Genomic DNA, 23,019 nt, shown 5'->3' on the forward strand with positions numbered 1-23,019 from the left:
CATCTATTAGTCCCCAAACTAAGTCACCACCATTTGCGTTCTTACCTCCTACTCTCAAACAACCAAGTACTTCAGGAGAGTCTACAAACTACTCATTAGGTCTCATGCCATCTAACATTGACTGGGCTCTCACCACTGTTGACAATTTCTTTATTCATCTCCGCTGGACTCTTTGACTATTCCTGACTTCTCAGTCCCCTGCTGTTTTTTTCTCCCATCCTCATTCTTTGTTTTTGGTTTGGGGGTTTGTTTGGGGTTTTTTTTTGGGGGGGAGGCAGGGCAATTGGGGTTAAGTGACTTGCCCAAGGTCACATGACTAGTAAGTGTTAAGTGTCTGGGGTCAGATTTGAACTCAGATCCTCTTGACTCCAGGGCCAGCACTCTATTCATTACCCCACCATCCACATTCTTCTTTTCAACTTTGCCTCCTAATTTACTCAAGAACAATGCCATCAATTGTAGGCTTTCCCACAAACTTCAAAACCCTCTCTGTTCTAACCTGTCCTTCTCTAGTGGCTGCTCCTAGGATCTTAATCTCATCCTCTTCCATTTCCTCTTTGTCCTTTCTCCATCAGTCTTTTTCTGTCACTATCAGCCTCTCCTGGCTCCATTCACTGTGCTCATCTCCCTACTCTGCTGCCTTAGGCTAGCATCCTTGCCTTCTTGCCTTCTTTGCTAGGCTCTTGAGAAAGAGTAGTCTGCATTTGCTGGCCTGACTTTTTCATTATTCACACACATTTCAACCCCCCTGCAATCTGATTTCCATCACTTCACTGAAAGTGTTCACTCCAATGTCAATCAATCCAACATTTATTAAATTCTTATTACATGGTAGGGACTATACTATGTTTTGGGAATTTTTTTTAAAAAAGAAAAAGCAATTGCCACCCTCAATGAGTTTGCAGCCTAATGGGGAAGACAAGTACAAAATTTATTTATTTGCAAGATACAGAGTGGAAGGAAAGGATGCTTACAGGGGCAATTTCTTGCAGCTCACAATGGCAGTGGTAAGGTGACCTTGAAAGGTTGACCTGAGTGTTAAGTGGCAGACATAAGGAGGAAGAGAATTCCAGGCATAGAGAACAGCCAGTGCAGTAGTAGAGACAGTAGATTATTGTGTGTGAGGAACTGAGTAAGCCAGAATTGCAGGACTGTAGAATACATGGAAGGGAATTATGTGGGAGAAGACTAGAAAGCTAAGAAGGAGCTAGAGAGCAAGGATTTTTTTTTCATTTTTATCAGTTACAGAGGCTAACCCATAATACCATCAATAAAGATAGATGACTGATCAGTAAGATGTGTACTTATTCCCCAAATCCCAGAAAGCCAAATTAAGGAGACCCTTTTGAAGGTTGGAAGTAGTCTTCAGGATAAGAAAGGATTTTCTACTTATACCCTTGTACAGGCTGAGATATAAGGGTTTTAACTCTGAGGTACCACTTTGCACCTATCGGACTGACTAATATGACAGAAAAAGAAAGTGATAAATGATGGAGAAGATGTGGGAAAATTGGGACACTAATGGTGTTGGTGGAGTTGTGAATTGATACAACCATTTTGGAGAGCAATTTGGAACTATGTCCAAAGAGCAATCAAACTGTGTATACCCTGTGATCCAGCAATATCACTACTAGATCCGTATCCTAAAGAGATCATAAAAAAGGGAAAAGGACCCACATATACAAATATATTTATAGCAGCTCTTTTTGTGGTGGCAAAGCATTGGAAATTGAGGGGATGCCCATCAATGGGGAATGACTGAACAAGTTGTGGTATATGAATGTAGTGAATACTGTTGTGCTATAAGAAATGAGGAGCAGACAGACTTGAGAAAAACCTGGAAAGGCTTATATGAACTGATGCTGAGTGAAGTGAGCAGAACCAGGAGAACACTGCACAGTAACAGTAGAATTATGTGATGACTAACTTTGATAGACTTGGTTCTTCTCAGCAATGCAAGGATCTAAGACAATTCCCAAACAGTCATGATAGAAAATGCTATCCACATCCAGAGAAAGAACTATGGGACCTGAATGCAGATAGAAGCATACTATTTACGCTCCTTTTTGTTTTGTTTTGTTTCTTCTTTATTGTAGTTCCTCCCGTGAGTTCTAATTTTTCTTTACATCATGACTATTTTGAATACATGTTTAATATGAATGTATATGTAGAACCTGTATTAGGTTACATGCCATCTTGGGGAAGGAGAGAAAATTGAGAACTCAAAATCTTATGGAAATGAATATTGGAAGCTAAAATAAGTATAAAAGGAAAAAGAAGAAATGATGATTAGGCAGATTTCAGAAAAACCTGAAAAGAATTCTATGAACTGATGCTGAGTGAAGTGAGCAGAACCGGGAGAACATTGTACACAGTGACAGCAACATTTTGTGATGATCAGCTATGATAGACTTAGCTCTTCTCAGCAATACAATGATCCAAGATAATTACTAAAGACTCATGATGGAAAATGGTAACTACATCCAGAGAAAGAATATGGAGTTTGAATGCAGATTCAAGCATACTGTTTTCACTTTTTTGATTTGCTTTTCTTTCTTTCTCATGGTTTTTCCATTTTGTTCTTATTCTTCTTTCACAACATAACTAATGTGGAAATAATGTTTAACATGATTGTATATGTATAACCTATATCAGATTGCTTACTGTCTTGGAGAAGGGAATGAGGGAGAAAAATTTGGAACTCAAAATCTTATGAAAGTGAATGTTGAAGATTATCTTTACATATAATTGTAAAAAATAAAATACAGTTAAGTGGGGGAAAAACAAACCACACCATAGGAAACTCTTAAAAAAAAAAGAAGAAGAATCGGTTCAGATTGATCAGGTCAGGGAAAAAAAAGAGAAAAGAAAAAATATTCATTTTTGACTAATAAAAAAAATCTTCTTACTAAAACAATGAAATATAAGGGTCTCAGCCCCCCATCTGCTGGGACCTTTCCTCTGAGATTAGCTCCTTTTAACTCGTAGATAGCTTATATGTACCTAGTTTGTGGTGTTGCCTCCCCTGTTAGACGGTAAGTTCCTTGAGGGCATGACCTGTTTTTGCCTTTCTTGTATCCCCAGTGCTTAGCACAGTGCCTGGCACACAGAATTTGACTTAAACCTTTGTGTCAGGCACTTTGGTTGGGACTAAGAATACAAAGAAAAATGGAATGCTCCCTTTATTCAAGAAGCTCTTATATTCCACCATAAGTGAAACATGTGTATAGCCCACTCATCAGATGAATGAATGCTAAGTGGAGGAACACAGAACGACCTTAATGTCACCTCTGATGATCCCAACAGTATCCCTTCCATTAGGTATTGCCTTTACTATTTCAAGATTACCATTTTAAGGAGTGCTCAGGTCCTTCAAAGACAAGGAATGTGAAGGGTTTAAGGAATAGGATGGTTGGAGGGTGGGGAAGCCAGAAGAGAGGAGAGAGTAGGTGGTATTCCTCTCCTGACATTTCTTTTTCATAAACTGCACCTTAACATCCTATCTTGTTTGTGAATTTGAAGAGGTCGTTCTGAACCTTTGTCTGGGCAGGCACAAGTCTCCTGAAGGAGGGGGCTTTCAAGTACCAAGCTTGCCAGAGTTGGGTGGGGGTGGCCTCTGTTGATCTGAGGATTATTTTCGAGCAGGTGGGGAGTTTTCATATGAAATCCCACTTTACTTTAGAAATATGGGAAACACCTGGCTTCCTCTGGAAGCTTTACCCTGTGGAAATAAGTGTCTTTGATTTGGTTGTCTTTTTTGAAGAGTCCGTGGTTTTCATAACATTATACTAATATATACATAGAAATATGGATGGTAGGAACGTTATGTGCTTCTATTGTTCATACTATTATAGATTTAGATCTGGAAAGTTGCTAAGATTGCCAGTGTCTTCCATTTTACAGATGAGTAGACCAAGATTCAAAGAGGATAAGTTCACTCACAAAGATAGTAATTTGAGGAAAAAGATTTGAACTCAGGTCCTCTGACTGCAGACCCTATGTTTTATCCATTGTACCACATGAACCAGAATTGTGATTATTTCCTTATACCATAACACCTTAGGTCACAAGCCAACTCTCCTATGTCTGTATAAACAGTTCCCTTCTTCCTCATTAAAGCTGTTTTTTCTTGTGCCTTCAGCATTTCTTCTTGAGATCTCCCATCCTTCACGGGCTTATTTCCTCATAGAATTTTAATCAATCAGATCCTCCCCTTCCTTCTCTGAACCGTTGGAAATCTACTTTCCTAAAATCTAAGATATGTTCCAGTTTATGTCTGACTTTCCTCTATCATAAATTCCAAAGTGAGTGGATACTTTCCCTCTCCACTGGGTGTTTATTTCTATTTCATCTGTTGCTGCCTCCTTATTGATGAGAATTTGGTCCAGTTCCCTTTTTGAAGGATAAAGTATTTTAGGCTTGTATTTTTTCTAATTTTCAAATAATATTTATTTTTCTCTTCTACCTCCCCTCACCCTTAGAAAAGAAAAAAAAAACATAAAATGAACCCCTTGAAACAAAAATGTCTTATCAATTAAAACAAATTCCTGAATTGACCACATCCAAAATGTATCTCATTCTTCACCTTGAAGCCGTTAGCTCTCTATCAGGAGGTGAGTAGGTCCTCATCAAACCCCTGGTCCCTGCATTTATCAGAATTCTTGAGCCATTCCAAGTTCCTTTTCTTGACAATGTTGTTACTGTATAAATTGATCTTTTGGTCCTGTTCACTTCACTGCATGAATTCATGTCAGTCTTCTCAAGTTTCCAGGAAACTGCCCCATTCATCATTTCTTATGGCACAATATTATTCCATTACATTCATATACCCTAATTTGCTCAGCCATATCTTAGATCCTAATTCTTTGACACCACAAAAAGAACTCTTATGAGGGTTTTGTGCACATGGGTCCTTTTCCTCTTTCTTTGATCTTTCTGGGGCATAGACCTGGTAATAGTGGTATTTGTTGGGTCAAAGGATATGGACAACTTAGTGACTTCGGGGGGTATAAGTCCAAATTGCTTCTCACCATAGCTAATTCACAGCTCCTCTAGCAGTCCATTAATATTCCTGAAAGAATTAAATTATTAATGCAAGACAGGAAATTATAAAAAAGAAATTTACTTAGCAATGAGAGATCAGAGCAAGAAGAGAGAAGAGTAAAAATAGGAGACAGACAGACACCTCTCCCCAGATATCTGGGTAATTTATAATCCCCATCAGTATTCTATTCTGCCCCTGTGCCAGGTTTCTGATCCTTTAATCCATTTCTCCTGTCTGTTGGCGTACTTGGATAACAATATCTCTTCTGTTCTTCTGTTGATCTTTACCCAGATATATTTCACCATGCTTACTCTGGCTCCAGGAGTTCCTCACATGACTGTGTCTTCTTGATGCATGAAACCCTTCTGCTTTCCTTTTGCCCATCTTAAAACTTTCAAAAAATATATAACCTTCCAGGGCCTATTCCAGTCATGGATCCCATCCTACCAAGTCACAGTGATACTTATGAAGTCAGATTTTCCTCCACCCAAGGAGCTCTGGTTCAGCCTGTATGTTATATGTAGTTTGTACAATTTTACATAGGCATGGGAGTCCATGGATTTTATTGCTAGCTCCTTCTTGGATTTTTCTCACAAGATTTTCCGGATGACTACCTTTTTTTTCTTTCTACATCAGAACTGTTCTCTATGTAGCTACCTTGGTACCAGGTTTTCGGCAGTTTTTTTCTTCCCCACTTTTCAGTCTAAGGCCCTTTGGATTAAATTTGAAAGACTCCAGGAAAATACTTTTACTAGCCTGGCCTGGTTATGCCTGATTCAATGGACCACTCAGAGACTGAAGGTTAAGATAGGTAGTTTATTTAATAAAAGCTTATTCAGCAACCTCCAAGTGGGGGGGTAGGGAGGGGGAAACAGCCCACAGAAAAGTAAAAGCAGATAAAAGCAGTCCACAAGGAAGATCCCTGGGGACGAGGCACTCCCCATCAGAGGCATAGAACTGTCTTTATACAGTATTCTTCTTAGCCAAAGGGACCACAGCTGGGTCTCAGATCACAAAATTAAGCCAAATTACCCCAACTTTGCACCACAGAGTCTTGGCTCACAACAGCCCGAGTAGGCGGTATGGGAGTGTGGCCATTAACTCAAGCCACCCCAGCTCCCACCTGCCTACTGGCCCACGACATAACGGATTGAGTCAGCAGTACCTCCTTCATTCCAGGCACTGTGTTGAGCACTGGGGACATAAAGAAAAGTTAAAAAAACAGTCCCTGCCCTCAAGGAGTTCCCATTCTAACAGAGGAGACCGTATGGGATTAGCTAGACACATGCAGGGTACAGAAAGAGCAGTGATGGAAGGTAATCTCAAAGGGAAAGGCGCGCAGAAAATGTGGGATTTCAGCAGTCTCAAAGGAAACCAGGCAAGTTATGAAGGGTAGATGAGGGGGACAGAACATTTCAGGCACGAGGGCACAAATACAGAAAATGGAATGTCCTCAACCAGGAAAGCAGGCAAGCCAGATTTTTCCCAGTCACTTTTTCAGAGATTGTGTGGAGAGGGGGTAAATTGTAAGAAGGCTGGAAAATAGGAAGGGACAAGATTGTAAAGATCTTTGAATGCCAAAATGAGGTGTTGAGATTTTATCCTGAAGTAATAGAGAGCTAATGGATTATTATTATTATTTAGCATAGGAAGTAACATAGTTGGACCTATACTTTTAAAAAATCATTTTGACATTTGAGTGGAGAATGGATTAAAATGAGGAGACACATGAATCAGGGAGGCCAATTGTACTATTACTAAGTAGTCTGGGTGAGAGGTAATGAGTGCCTAATGTAGGGTGGCTGTGTGAATGGAGAGAAGGGGACCTAAATGACCGATGAGGCACAGGCAGAAATGACAAGATTTGGCAACAGATTGGAAATGTAGGTGCGTGTGAGTGAGGAGTCAAGGATGATGCTGACATTTCAAGCCTGAATGACTGGGAGGATGGCAGGCCCTCTCACACTAATAGGGAAGGTGAGAGGCAGGGGAGGTTGGAGGGAAACAAAATGAGTTTTGTTTTTGGACGTGCTGAGCTGGAGAAGGAAATGGCAAACCACTCCGGTATCTTTGCCAAGAAAACCCCAAAGGGGTCACAAAGAGTTGGACTTGACTACACAACAACAAAAACATTGCCTTGCTGGGAAGAGGCAGTCATGTGATTGGACTGATTTGAAGACCTCTCTTTCTCAAGTTCCAGCCTTGTGTCGGGTACTCAGTTTGTATCCAGAATGCTTCCAGAACGTCTACCTAACAGGAGGCAAGAGCAGAAGGAGATATGGGAATCAGGAGGAATACTTGTTAGGCACCCTCCATCCCTGGCCAGGAACCTGTCATTCCTCTGTTTTAAGCCATGGTCCAGAAATCCAGATCCCCTTCTCAGACATCGTTGTAACAGTCTTTCTAACGTCGCAAATCTGTCTTTTCTGAAAGACTTTGGCATCAGTGATAAAAAAAAAAATGCCAAGATCCTACAGTCTTCAGTCTTAATCCCAATACTTCATAATCCTAGACCTGTTTTCTAAATTCTCATTGACCATGTCATTTGTGCCTATGTGAATCCCCAGAAGTGATTAGTAATCAGCAGGTTGCTGTGATTTCTTCTAACTCTTGGGAAGTTCTCTGTCATATCCAGAGTACGTGCTTTAGGAAGATAGTCGAACTATATTATTATCATTTTCAAGAATTTGAATAGCTGCCTTCCCCACACTCACCCCCAACATTGAATCAGGAGCCTCCACTTCTTAATAGGGGTTCACAGGGTGGGCGGATGAAGAAACAAGTACTTCTTTCCTCCTCATAGGGCACTTAAATTCTCTTTTTCAGGAAAAACCTCCTATCAATTACTTAACTCTTCTATAGTTCCTAGGACAAGATAGTGGGAATGGTCCACCACCGGGTGCAAGAAATAAGGGAGGTACATTTGTCTGCAGGCAATTTAAACACTATAATAAAACCAACTAAAAGTCAGTCTGCTTTTTATTATCACCATGCACTAGTAATGCTAAACAATGTCACTGATAGAATACTCCCGATCCAAAAAAAATATTTCGTTGTCTAAGTTCTAAACAATTGCTGCATGACTGCAGTTGGCCCCCAACACACCCGGCCCCAGCTACTCAATATGTTTGTAAAGGTGTGGGATCATTCCAGTTTCTCTTCAACCCCTGGGGTTCTACATACTCTTGTAGATTAACAGTGAACAATGAGGTCTCTTACCCACTTGTCCTGTTTCCTCATCTGTGAAATAAGAGTTGGACTAGTTAGACCTTCCAGCTCTTAAGTTTTTGATCCTATGATTCTTCAGTGTTAAACATCATTTTATTCAGTAAGGAATAACAATATGTTCTTCATCAGCAATCTATTATAGTAGGGATCTCATATCTCATCAGTGTTTCAAAGTGGCTTTTTTTCCATTTCATTTTTGTTTAAAATTTTACTTGCTAGCTTAGAACTTCTAAGGGGAAGTAGACATTCGTATTTTTTTTTTCTTCTCGGTATTTGTTTTTGTGTTATGTTCACATGGTCTTTTTTTTGTCAGTTTACTTTTTTTCCATTTTCTCCTATGCTTAGTACTTTTTCAAAAGGTGGGGAGACTGGGGAAGATGCCTCATTAATTTAATTTCCTCATAAAATTTCATTGCAAAGGCATCTGTCTCTCAGTTCAGACACCATAACCATGCTCAACTCCTCCTAGACCCAGCACCCTCCCTGAAACTTTAGTCCCCCTCTCTTGGTACCCTCAGAACTGAGCATGGAAGCAGGAAGACCTCCAACCTGGTTGGTAGTTGCCCGTGCTATTGCCCTGTTCGTGCCTTGGCATGGTCCACAAATCAAAGCCCCTTTTGGGTGAAGAGCTCTTTGTTCATGGGTCCAGCACCTCTAGGCCTAGTCTCTTTTTTCCCCCTCTTTTTTTCCTTCCAGCCTCCCCCTTGGGCTGAGATGTCTTCTGCTTTGGAAGCCTGGCTGCCCGCCTGTACCATGGATGGCATTTCCTCTTCAAAGGTCTGCGGCCACAGCTGTCCAGCCCTGTAGAAAGAGCACAAACCTTTGAAATAGCTGTGGCTTCACTGGATGCAGAATTGGAAGTCATAAGCCCCCCTTTTTTTTTTTGCTTCAGACCTTTGGTTTCTTCATTTGGTTACAGTTTTCCTCAGTCACATTTGATTCTGACTAATGAGATCGGTGGCTTTTAAATGTTTGTTTTTGAATATTTGGGTGACCAGCCAACATGCCAGGCTGACCATCCTGAAAGCAGTCTCTTTTTGCAGAATCCAATGCCTGGAGGAGAAAAGGAGAAGCCGCTCAAGAAAGGTTACTCCAGCTGCCTCCAGGAGAACCGGGTCTGCAGCCAAGACCTCCATCTGTGGGTTCCAAGCAGAACACTTCTGAGGCTTGAGTGGAGAGAGCACTAGTCAGTCAGTCAGCATCCTGGGCTCACTCTTGAAATTGAAGTCGTTCTTTTGATTAACTGGAAGGGCTGGAAGAAGATGTCCATGGCCAAATTGGGGTTTTGCGTATTCATAAGCTTTTATTTTATTTTTTCTAAGTTTTGCATAAATTGCTAAAAACTCTCCATGCGGTTTTCAAAGCCATCTCTGTCAAACCAGAGTTTGTCCCCACCTTAAAACCCTTCCTACACATCCTGAGGCACCACTGGGAGTCTGAAGAACCCCAAGCCCTGGTTCACCACTGAATTACTTGTCTCCATGTGACCTTTGTCTGAGTATAAGTGAAGAAATTTAACATTGGGGCAATTGCCCTAAGGATCTTTGGGGAACAGGTGGGTGGTGACTGATACCCAATCACACCCTTCCTTGTACTGTATTTCTCTTTGTATCCATCCTATCCCTGTCCTTCTTGAGAGCAGGAATGGTGGCATTTGTTGCATTTGCATCCACTGCTTTGGAAAGTCTAGCCCAGTGTATCACACATAAGGCATTTAATAAACATTTATTGAATTAATTATTATAACATTACAGAATGTACATAAGTCATTCAGCAAGTATTTCTTAAGCACTTAACTGTACTGGAGAAGCAAAGACAAAAGGGAAATAATCCCTGCTCTCAAGGAGCTTACATTCTAACAGGGACATAGATTTGAGTGTGAGTGTACACATATGCATGAACACATCCACACACAAAACACATTATCTTTCCTGTTTGACAAATACACATTCTTTCCCCTATTAGAATATACATAGATAGATACCTAGATAGACAGATAAATGATGGATAGAAAGTGATTGATGGGTAGATAATAGATGTATAATGATAGATAAAAAGATGATAGATTGATAGATAAATGATAGGTAAATAATGATGGAAAGATGGATAAAAATGATTGATAGGTAGATGATAGATATATTGATGGAAAGAAAGATGGTGGATGGATGGATAGAGAGAGAGAGAGATAAATAGATAGATAGATAGGTGGATAGATAGGTAATAGGTAGGTAATGGATATATAATGATGGAAAGAGATAACAGACATGCCTGGGTTTTTTTGGTGAGGGGAGCATCAGGAAAGGCTTCATGTAGCAGGTGATACTTGAACAGAGCTTTGAAGGAAACAAGATTCTGAGGGATGAGGAGAGACTGCATTCTATGCATGGGGGACAACCATTGCACATATCTGCTTCAGACTTCAGGTGCCCATCTGTGTGGAGGTCAGTCCATGGAGCCCTCACCCAAACCCAGCACACGTGATTACTTTTCTTAAAAATGTATAGCAAGTCCTAAGGGCACAGATGTTAAAATGTAGACATGATGAGCAGATCCTTCCAAAAGTAATGACTAATGCTGACTAGAAGAGCCTCTCTCCCTACGGGACTCCCACCTACTCCCCAAGTCTCTGCTTATAGCTTTGGGACAACATTCTGGGTTGGGACTTATCCAGCTGGAGATAGAATGCTCCTTGGGAATGATTTCTGGCTTTGCCCAATCCCCCTCAGTCTCTCCTTTTACTAGAGAAGTCTCCATCGTATCAGAAGACTCAAGGTATTTCCTTCTAACTTGAGTCCCCTGCAGAGAGAAATCCAAGCCTCCCAGTGGTCCAGATTGCAGTGAGGTTTCATTTCAGAGCATGTCTTTGATATTTAGCTTAGTTTGGAAATAAATATGCCTAGTGAGATGAGCCTCCCTGTGCCTCAATGGGGACATTACTTCTCTTTTCCTAGATTTCGGTTTCCCCCTCTGACATAAACCACCACGAGACACTATCTGAGGTCCCTGTCACCAGGAAGAGCTCTCCCTTCCATTTGAAGTGATAGTTGAGAGAAAATCAATTTAGGTTGTTGGCATCAGATGACCAGGGTTCAAATCCTGGGACCTCAGGTGAATCCCTTCTCTTTCTTGGGCCTCTGTTTACTCATCTGTAAATTATGAGGTTGGATTAGATGGTCCCAAAGGTCACTTTCAACCCTAGAACTGGCCTCCATAAGAACGTTTCCTTGTGGAAATTCAATCCTAATTCTTCTGGAGCCTCCTAAAACTCCTGTCACGTGGCTTCAGGCAGAGCCTTAGTCATACTGGACAAGTTTCCGTTTGCTGGTGATACGTGTCAGAGACCTCTCATATTTTTGTTTCAATATGATACCCTTTGTTTTTGTATTCTTCAGAGGGCTGTCTCTTGCTTGTGTAATATGAACACAGGCAGGTTTTTCCGTCCCTCCCTCATGCCTGGATCTCAATTTCCTTCATTTCTATTCATGCGTCAGAGTTGCAGGGGGGGAAGGGGGTGAGGAGTTAGTTTGCATGGATTTCGCACCCTTCTCATTCTTTGCTTCTGTACTCAGATGCCTCGAATTTCCTCAGACAGTTCTCTGTGAGCTGATAGACCACCTCTTTGGGAGGCAGAGTGGGCAGAGCTCTGAATTTAGAATCAGAGTTCAAATCCAACCTATGCCATGGATTAACCCCATGACCTTGGGTGAATGATTTCATCTCAGGTTCCTCATCTGTAAATTGAAGAAAATTAACCTAAATGACCTCTGAGGTCTCACTAGAGTTGGATAAGGTGACCTCCAAGATCTCTCCTAGGTCTTCATCTATAACCCACTATCCCATGACAAGCTGATGAAGAACTGTGGCCATATCCTGCGGTGTGGCAAAAACCCCAGCCTTCAACCTCTCTGCCCCACAACAACTCTAAAGAACATGGAGGTCCCCTGACCTCAGAGATTCCCCAGTACCTGCAGGAGGAGACACATCTAGGCTGAGTCAGCTTCCATGGTGGTGATGGTGATGGTGAGGACAGTTGACAAGTTTCTGTATGATGAGGTTTGCAGAGAACTTTCTGTGCATTTGAACAGCATTAGAGTTTCACAACAATCCTATGAGGAAGATGTCATTACATTACATTACATTATCCTCTTTTTACAGATGAGACTTGCCCCCAGTTCACATAGCTAATATTGTCAAAGACCAGGTGTCCACTTTGTCGGCTGAACTGAGTGTGTAAGGGAGCCTCAGGGATAGTCCCATCTGGACTGGGTCACATACTTCAAAATCAAATGTACTCATTTGGACTGAGCCCCTGGAAAGTCTAAATCATAGTCTTAGGCTTAAAAGAAATCCCATTTTTATTATTTTAAAATATATGCATCTAACTCAACATCACGAACCAGATCAGCTTTAATGAATCTGTGACTCATGCAATATAAAAGGATTACCTCCCTGGGTAATGAGAGAACTGGTGGATGCCATTGCTGAGCCAGTCGGTAATCTCAGAAAGACTAGGGAATAGGAAGGGTGAATATACTGATTCTCGACAAAGGGGAGAGTGAAATCTACAAATCCAACAGGCCAATGGGCTCGACTTCACTTCTTAGCAAAACTCTAGATGGATTGTTAAAGGAATAATTAGTGAACGCTAGAAAAGGAATTAATGGTCATAAAGAACCCATGTAGTTTCATCCAGGAACAGACCATCAGAAATGTTTTTTGATTGAGTTGCTAGTATGGTAGATCAAGGGAACCTTGTATTTGTACTTTACCTAGATATTGATGAAGCATTTCACAATCTTTCATTCCGTTCTCATGGACAGAATGAAGAGATATGAATTGGACAGGTGGGTACACATCTGCCTCAGTGGCTGGATCGAAAGAGTAGCCAATAATGTTTAAATAACAACCAGTCAAGAGTTCTCCAGTGAAGTGTGCCAGGGATCGGAGCTTGTGAAAATACAGGGACAGTAATGAAATATCACTGTCCTCAGTGTCCATTCTGTCAGGGAAAACAACATATATACATATAAGCATTGGCTAAAATGCTGGACTTAGAGGCAGAAGATCTGAGTTCCAGTTGAACTGTGAAGCTGTAAGCCAAACTTTAGAGAGTCAAATTAAGAGCATGACAGTCTATCGTAGATGGCTTTCTCAAGGAGTTCAGTCACAAAAAGAAGGAAAAATATTTAATTGTTTAGTGGAGATGGATAGATCAGGTGAGAGTTTTTTGAGGATAAGGAAGACATGGGCATGTTTGTAGTCAGAAGGGAAGCAACCAATAGACAGGAAGAGATTAAAGATGATTGAGGATGATAGAAGGAGAAATGTCTTGGAGAAAATGGGATGGAATGGGATCCCTTGTGCAAATAGAAGGGTTTTCCTTGGCAAGGAGAAGGACCACCTCTTCATAGGAGACAGGAAGAAGAAAGAAATAGTGAAGGAGCTCTCAGGGAATGGCCTAAACTTTTTTGGTAAAATAGAAAACAAATTTCTCAGCTGAGAGAGAATGGCAAAGGGGACCCATGGAGGCTTAAAGAGAGCTGAAAAGGTTTGGAAGACCTGCTTTGGTGAGTGGTAGAGAGAGTTATTTAGGGGGCTGTAAAAGGATTGCATGGTAGCAGGGCCCAATTGAGGTCATGTAACAAATTTATAGTGGACTCGTGGGGTCAACAAAAGTTTCATGGTTTTTAAAAATTCTGTTCAGTGGCACATGAATATAAGTAAAGGCTGCAGACATAGAGAGTGATGCAAGATTAAGAATAAGATAAGAGTTCAAGGGACTCATGAGTAAAGGGTAGGATAGAGCTGACCTGGTTCACCAAGGGATCAAGATGGAGAAGGGAAGAGAGCACAGCCAGTAGAGTGGAATGGCCTGGGAACCAGTTGCGTGGTGGCAGGATTGGAGGTCACAGTGAGGACAAAGAAGTGGTTTAGGAATTATAAGATTCTGCTAGGTGTTATAGTGGATAGAATTCTGGCCTTGGAGTCAAGGAGACCTGAGTTCAAATCCTTCCTCAGATACTTTGTGACCCTAAGCAAGTCACTTAACATCTCTTTCCTCAAATTTAAAAGAGAGACAATATTAGTACCTATTGCTCACAGAGTTGTTGTGAGAACCAAATGAGATAAACTACATAAAGTGTTTTCAAGCCTTAAAGTGCTATATAAACATTAGCTATTATTATTTTTTTTAAAAGCAATCTGGGTTAAGTAACTTGCTCAAGGTTACACGCCAGTTATTTCTGGGTGTGGTGCTAAGTATCTGAGCCCAGATTTGATCCCCAGGTCATCCCGACACTGGAGCCGGTGCTCTTACTCGCTGAGCCACCTGGCCACCCCTTATTATTATTATTATTAAAGAGAAAGGAGACCTGGGCTCAATTGTAGGGAATAGGGAAGGAGCCTTAAGCTTGACCCGCTTGATTCTGCTGCTCAGGGTGCTTCCTTAGCAAGCTTTGGAAGGATGTTTCAGATATGTTTGGCCAGTGGAATCTGGCCATCCAGTCAGCAAGCCAGCCTGAACTTGAGGTTTATGGAAACATGTTTACATCTAATCCCCCATTTATAAAGGGTCATCCTGGTTATTCCACCTGGATGAATGACTCCAGTGTAGAAGTAGGCCTTTCGGAAGAATAGGAAGGGAGTCAGTTACCCAGGGGCATCAAGTATGAAGATGCTTTAGGTAAGACAATGACCAGTCAGCGATAGCAACAAAAACCCCAGGCAGCAACCATCACTGCATGGAGAAACAGCAACAAACACCAGCAGCAGCCACCCCAGCAAATGCAAACGTTCGAACCAAAAAGAGCCAGAGAACATGAGCTCATTCCAGCTGTGAGCTGGCCAAAGCGGCATCTGCTCCTGCATCTTCCTTCCAGCTTTCCCTCGCATCCCATCCCCTCCTGTCCCCTGGTGCTTCTCTGCATTCACAGAATTCTGACTGGGCCTACGCACACACAGGGCTCTCTCTCCCAGGAGAGCCAGGCCCTTTAGCCGAGATCTGCATGCTACAGAAGAGCATTTCTCAGAATATCCCTCCCAGAATGCTTGACTCGGTCTGCTGGGGCCAGGCAGGCAGGAGCAATGTGGGCCTTTATCCACCATGTGGACCTGGGCAGGCTGTGCTTATCTTCCCACCCTGCTGGGTCACTCCACAAGAAACAATTGAATGGACAGGAAGCATTCCATGCAGAACCCTTGACCTCAGGGCTTCTGCTCTGGAAGAGTCAGGGTGTTCTGTTCCTCACTATGTCCCCCCTGCCACATTCCCTTAAGCCCCTTAGTTTCCCTACTTTTTTCCTGCATGATTTGGGAGAAACCCTGCTCCTTGAGGTGAGGGTTGGGGAGGGACACCCTGTAATTTTGGTTTCCATTCATTCCATCCTTCCAGGAGTCATCATCCTTGACTGGGATGTTAAATTTGTTCAGGGCAGGTATGGTGGATGTCCGTTTTATTTTTCTATTTTTCTTGTTTTCTCTCCATGTCTGCTACCCTCTTGAAGGGGTTGTCAAGTGCAGAGCCTTTGCTAAGTTGGGTTTAAAACACACAGTAATGAAATGCTCCATGACCTTCATGAACCCAAGACAAACTTTTCAGGGCTGAAACTTCACCAGGTTTTCTGCAACTGGTCTTCGAAAGGTGACCATTGGCATGGTTGAAGTAAGGAGCTTTGTATCAAACATATTAGGTGCAGCCACAGCACATTCATTCGACAATTTGCACCATGTCCAGTGGCTCAGAAAATTGTGACTCCTCAGGAAGAGAGAACCAACCAGGCAGTTAATTTTGGGGGACCTGAGTCAGTAAAACAGGGGGTGCCACTGCCCACGGATTTGTACCTAGCATGAGCTGTGATGGTTTGTTTTCACAAACTCCTGTCCATCCTAACACTGAGTTGCAGGACGTCTGTACCATTAAGGAATCTTAATGAATTCTGGTCGGTTCATTCACATAGCATGCTATTCAGTGACACATCCCTGCCCCCCCCCAACACCCCAGCATTGATCTTCATCATAAACCCCAAAACCCTGTGTTTCTGAGCCTGGGTCTTGTGCCTGTACCTCTAAATGCCAATCATCTCAGACAGCAGAGACCAGAGTCAAAGAGCTGGCGCAGATCATGGAAGGAGGGACCAGTGCAAACAGCAAGTCCTCTTTCCCCCACACTAATAGAGAAAGGGGGAAAATGCATTGAAAGGAGATACAAGAGGAGCCCCAAACCAACTGTAGAGTGGTGTTGCCTCCCAGAGCCGACATCAAAAGGGACTGTGTTCTTGACAAGCCAAACCTAAAATCGGAGCAGCCTCTCCGGGACCTCTTCATGGCTCCATTTCTTCACAAAACACATCTCAGGTTCCATGAGGCCAAGGATCATGGCCCTGGGGTCTCCGAATGCGTCAAGTGGAAAGTGCCGAGGCCTCTTCAGACTTGTTGAAGTCCTGCTGGGGCCCTCATCTTTGTGTTAGGCTGCAGTCATTGTTCCTGCTCCATTTATACAAGAGCCAATGGGGTTACCTAATTCCAACTCTACCAGGTCACTAGTGTTGCAAAAGAATTTCAGAAGTTCTAAACTATGACCCCCTCTCCCCCGCCAAAGAAAGGAAGAGGGAAAAAAAGAGGACAAGTTTGTATTTGTATTGTTGCTATGGAATTCAGTTCAACTGTATTCAGATGCAGTTTCTTTTAATAAAAAAAAAAAAGTTAAGCTGTGTACTGCAGTCGACCAAGCTGACATGATGTTTATATTACAATGTTGCCATGGCAGTGCATATGGTTTTATTTGGTGGAAATTTGTGGTAAAAATCGAAGGAAGTCATATGTATGCAAGACAAACAAAAAAAGGAGGCTCAGAAAATAAATACTAAAATTGAAAGGGTCATTGAAGATAACTGAACAGTAAACCAAGGACACCATCCCATGAGGATCACTCAGTTGGGCAAAGTTTTCCCCTTTTCAGGTCATCCCAACCATATCCCCACAGCCTAGAGGAAGGGAATTATTTCTAACTTAATTAGCAATCACCTACTATGTGCCAAGCCCTCAGCTAGACAGTGTACAAAGGTAAAAATGAAGTAATCTCTGCCTTTGAGAGCAGAACTTATGTTCTATAAGAGCAGGGGAGAGAACATATACATATATAAATATGTGAGATATATGCATGGCAAATGGGTCAATATATAAAGACCATCAGCTTCCATGTGACATTGACAGACATCCAATCTAGGATCTACCTCACTCCTCTGCAGGAAAGATTGCACTTTCTGCCTCTGAGGGGAACAAGAAGATGATCGTGCTTGGATACTTTCTTCTTCCATCACCTGTCTCCAAGAGGAATATTGAACTAGAATTATATCTATCCACCACACCACAAATGTTGATAGTCTAAGGACTCAAGGTTATATACAAAGGTTCATATGTTGGGAGCAGAGGAACCAGATCAACGCTACTTTCCCTAATTATTCTGAAGAGAAAAGAGAATAGCTTATTATTTACAGGTTAGATGATTATAGAAAAGACTCACAAATAATGAGGAAAGCCTGTTTATCCAAGCACAAGTTAGAAAAGTTACACAGAATGAAATAAACCAAAGAAAACACTATAATAAAGAAGCACTTTGACTGGGGGTAAGATAAAACTCGCCAATCTGACCAAAGATAGGGGGAATGATCTCACCAAGAAGAGTCCTTTCTCAGCAATCTCTGGATTGGATTATAAGCACTGGAAGTTAAGGGGCATGTGAGAGAGTAGATTCCCACATGTTTGCATTTCCAACGGCTGCCAAGAACCATTCAAAAGTTTGGACTTTCCTCTTTCAAAGGCATTCTCTAATGTGTCTTCCAACAGTCACTTCTCACACACGTACACAGCATCATGTTCATCATTCTCTTAATCAGTGAGGAGTCATGTCTCCTGTGCATTCAGTGACATGGCTGTCCCCGGGGGTGGGAGGTGAGGTGGAAATCCCAGGTTTGGGAAGAAGATGGAGTTGTTGAGTATAACAATTATATATTTTGTAAATACTACATAAATACAATGTAGTTTAAGGAAGGAGGGTACAAGCAGTAGAGAGTCCATTAAGGCTTCACATAGCTGGTGGAACCTGAGCTAAGTTCTTGACACAAACCAGAGCCTCAGTGAGGAAGTGAAGTGTCTTCATCCTAGGCATGGGCAGTGGCCAGTTCAGAAGCTCTTAAAATGGGCAATGTGGTACCTTGTGTGAAGCACAGCAAGAAGTCCAGTTTTGCTACACTTTAGAGTATGGGAAAGGAAATAATGTATAATGAGGCTGTAAATATAGGTTTGTTTTAGTTATAAAGGTCTTTAAAACTAAACAGAAAAGTTTATTTTTAGACCAGAGACAAGAGGGCAGCTAGGTGGTGCAGCAGATAGAGTGCCAGGCTTGAAGTCAGAAAGACTCATCCTTAGCTGTGTGACCCTGGGCAAGTCAATCCTGTTTGCCTCAATTTTATCTTCTGTAAATTGAGCTGGAAAAGGAAGTAACAAACTACTCCAGTATCTTTGACAAGAAAACCCCAAATGGGGTCTTGAACAGTCAGACATGACTGAATAACAAATAGGGAACCAGTTTTAAATAGGAGAGTGACATGGTCAGGCGTATGCGTAAGGGGAAATGTCAGAATGGAGAGAGACTAGGAAACAGACCAATTAGGAGGTTATGACAATAATCTGGCCAAGAAGGGATAGGGGCCTAAAATCAGTGGTAGCTATGTGAATATTGAGATGGGAACAGATGCAAGAGGTGAGATGGAGGTAAAAACAACAAGATGTGGCAACTGATTAGGTATTTGGAATGAAGGGGAGTAGGGAATCAAGAACAATCTGGGAAACTGGGCATAATGTACCCTTGATAAAAATGGGAATAGGGCTTGGTTTGGGGGGGAAATATATATATATAATCAATTACAAGATTTTATTATGCGCCAATCACTCTACTAAACATTGGTGTTACAAAGAAAGGCAAAAACTAGTCCCTGCCCTCAAGAGGCTCACATTCTAATAGGAGAAGCAACATGTAAATAAATAACTGTACATTTGAAAAAGAGACAGCATAAATGGGGTGAGCGCAGAAAACAATGACATGTTGAGTACAAGATGCTTATGGGATGTTCAGTTGGAATGGAGGCTTGAGATGCAGGACTAGACTCATCTCCATAGAGATGATGATTAAGCCCATGAAAGCTGCTCAAGTCAATGAGTGAGGAGAGAGAGAAGAGGGCTCAAAACAGAATCTTGAGGGATTCAGTTAGAGGATGTGATATGGATGGTTACTGAGCAAAACGTACTGAAATGGAGTGGTCAGACAGGTAGGAAGAGAGCTGGGAAACCCAGAGAGAAGAGGTAAGGAGGAGGGTATCTCTCAAAGCCCAGCACTGATTCTCCCTCCTACAGTAACTACTTTAAAGGGTTGTTGTGGGGGGCCAACGAGACAATATTTGTGAAGGATTAACACCGTGCCTGGCACACAGCAAGTACTATATTTGATAGATGTAGTAGGTACTTAATAAATACTTAATGACTGATTGTTTGGTTGCTTGTCCTCCAGCTAGCAGACAGGACACTAGCACCATCCCAAGGTTCTCATGGACTAGCCTACACTAAAAAGCAGAGAAGCATCTACAGTCTGATTGACTTTAAGGATATGTCCCGTCAGGGGTGGAGCCAATATGGTGGAGTAAAAACAGGACTTCTCTGTGGCTCCAGCTCCGACCACCTCCAATACATGTAAAATAATGACTCTAGGGGCAGCTAGGTGGCACCGTGAATAGAGCACTGGCCCTGGAGTCAAGAGGACCTGAGGTCAAATCCAGCCTCAGACACTTAACACAAAACTAGCTGTGTGGCCTTGGGCGAGTCACTTAACCCCAAGTGCCCTACCTTCCCCCCTCCAAAAAGCAAAAATAAAAATGTTTTTTTAATGACCCTAAACAAATTAGAACCCACAAAGTGACAGAGAGAAACAAATCTGCTGAAGGCAGCCTGGCGGGGCAATAGTAAGGGTCTCTCACACCAGACTAGGTAGGAGCCGAACACAATCACCCATGAGCCGCGGTTCCAGCCCCAGGGTGGCCCCAAACAGTGGCAGCCAGAGCAGACTTCAGGAGAGTGAATCACCAGCAGCTGTGGCACTTTCCAGACTTCTCAACCCATAAATGCCAAAGACAAAGTAAAAGGTCAGTGTACAACTCTGTTGGAACGGGAGGAACAGAAGAGTGCAGTCAAGCCCCTGCCCCCAGGGCAAGAAACAGAGATGGTGCAGCAGCTGTGTGGCTGCCTGTGGAGCTCCTGGCCTGCAGACCATAGGGGGACCAAGCAACCATTCAGAGGGTAATCACTCTTGCTTTGACCTGCTTGGATCTGGGTCACAGTCTTGGGTGGTCCTTAGGGTGAGAAACACCAGTGTGCCAGAGCTTGTAGGGGCTGCAGAGAAAGCACCCTCTTAATAGATCCAGCAGCTGTAAAACCTCCAGCAATTTGGGCCAAAGCTCTCTCCATTCTGAAAGCAGAGTTCTACTGTGGCATGGCAAATAGCTCAAAAGCCAAGTAATTGACTGGCAATATGAGCAAGCAGAGGAAACATAATCCAACCATAGAATCCTTTTGGGGGACAAAAAGGGTCAAAGCATGGAATGGGAGGAAGACAACAAAGTCAGAACTGCTGCATCAAAAGCTCCCAAGAAAAATATGAATTGATTACAGGCCATGGAGGAGCTCAAGAAGGATTTTGAAAATCAAGTAAAAGAAGTGGAGGAAAAATTGGGAAAAGAAATGAGAATGATGCAAGAAAATCATGAAGAGTGAGTGAACAGTCTGACTGAAGAAAATAACACCTTAAAAATAGACTAGGGGCGGCCAGATAGCACAGCGAGGAAGAGCACTGGCTCCAGTGTCGGGATGACCTGGGGATCGAATCCGGGCTCAGACACTTAGCACCTACCCAGAAACACCTGGCTGTGTAACCTTGAGCAAGTTACTTAACCCCAATTGTTTAGGGGCAGCCAGGTGGCTCAGCGAGTAAGAGCACCGGCTCCAGTGTCGGGATGACCTGGGGATCAAATCCGGGCTCAGATACTTAGAACCACACCCAGAAATAACTGGCCATGTAACCTTGAGCAAGTTACTTAACCCCGATTGCTTAAAAAAAAAAAAAAATAGACTAACTCAAATGGCAAAAGAGGCCCAAAAAGCCATTGAGGAGAAGAATGCCTCAAAAAGCCAAATTTGCCATATGGCAAAGGAATTTCAAAAACTCACTGAAGAGAATAATTCCTTCAAAATTAGATTGGAGCAAATGGAAGCTAATGACTTTATGAGAAATCAAGATACTATAAAATGGATCCAAGCAAAAATGCAAAAAAAAAATAGAAGGCAATGTGAAATATCTCATTGAAAAAAACCACTGACCTGAAAAATAGATCCAGGAGAAATAATTTAAAAATTATTGGACCACCTGAAAGCCATGATCAAAAAAAGAGCCTAAACACCATCTTTCAAGAAATTATCAAGTAAAATTGCCCTGATATTCTAGAACCAGAGGGCAAAATAGAAATTGAAAGAATTCACCAAACACCTCTTCAAAAAGAAATCTCATAGGAATATTATAGCCAAATTCCAGAGTTCCCAGGTCAAGGAGAAAATACCGCAGGCAGTCAGGAAGAAACAATTTAAGTATTGTGGAAACATAATCAGGATAACACAAGAACTAGCAGCTTCTACATTAAAGGATCACAAGGCTTGGAATATGATATTACGGAGGTCAAAGGACCTAGAATTAAAACCAAGAATCACCTACCCAGCAAAACTGAGTATAAGTGCTTCAGTGAAAAATATGGTCATTGAATGAAATAGAGGACTTTCAAGTATTCTTGATGAAAAAAATAGAGCTGAACAGAAATTTTGACTTTCGAATACAAGAAGCAAGAGAAGCATGAGAAGGTAAACAGGAAAAAGAAAGCATAAGCAACTTATTAAAGTTGAACTATTTACATTCCTATATGAAAAAATGATAATTGTAATTCATAAGACTTCTCAGTATGAGGATAGTCGAAGGGAATAATATATATATATATATATGTATGAATCGGAGAGTGTATGTGAGTATAAATATGTATGTGAGTGTGTGCATATGTATGTAGATGTGGACATAGAGGGCACAGGATGAGTTGAATATGAAGGGATGATATCTAAAAAACAAAATTAAGAGGTGAGAGAAGAATATATTGGAAGAAGGAGAAAGGGAGAGATAGAATGGGTAAATTATCTCATAAAAGGCAAGAGAAAACTGTTACAATGGAGGGGAAGAGCAGGAAGGGTCAGCCTTACTCTTATTGAATTTGGCTTACGGAGGGAATTACATACACATTCAATTGGGTATCTTATGCTATAGGAAAATAGGGGGAAAGGGGATAAGAGAAGAGATGATAGAAGGGAGAGCAGATTGGGGGAGAGGGTAGTTAGAAGCAAACACTTGAAAAGGGACAGTGTCGAAGTAGAAAATAGAATAAGTGGGGGGCAGGATAGGATGGAGGGAATTATAGTTAGTCTTTCACAATATAACTAGTATGGAAATGTTTTGCATAACTACACATGTACAACATATATTAAATTGCTTATCTTCCCGGGGGGAGGGGTGGATGAGGAAGGAAGATGGGAAAAAATATGGAACTCAAAGTTTTAAGAACAAATGTTTAAAAGAAAATCTTTTTTCTTTTTAACATGTACCTGGGAAA

General features: G+C 41.9%; 1 protein-coding gene across 6 annotated transcripts in view; it reads left to right on the top strand.

Moving 5' to 3' along the window:
• Positions 1-23,019, top strand: part of ZNHIT6 (zinc finger HIT-type containing 6) — a 135,235-nt gene that overhangs the window by 86,473 nt on the left and 25,743 nt on the right. For 2 of the 6 annotated variants that reach the window (XM_069094580.1, XM_069094578.1), the window contains exon 11: positions 9,316-12,271. The exons of 1 other annotated variant lie outside the window; for it this stretch is intronic. In XM_069094580.1, coding sequence (XP_068950681.1) covers positions 9,316-9,443 — 128 coding nt within the window. In that variant the 3' untranslated portion in view covers positions 9,444-12,271. Of the gene's footprint in view, positions 1-9,315; positions 12,275-23,019 lie in introns of those variants that run through there. 3 more of the 6 variants (XM_069094582.1, XM_069094576.1, XM_069094579.1) reach the window with 3 other exon arrangements.

Source organism: Petaurus breviceps, unplaced genomic scaffold (genome assembly GCF_028583685.1).
Source record: "Petaurus breviceps papuanus isolate PSGF00001 unplaced genomic scaffold, PetGlider_PUasm1.0 220, whole genome shotgun sequence".
Classification (NCBI taxonomy): Eukaryota; Metazoa; Chordata; class Mammalia; order Diprotodontia; family Petauridae; genus Petaurus; species Petaurus breviceps.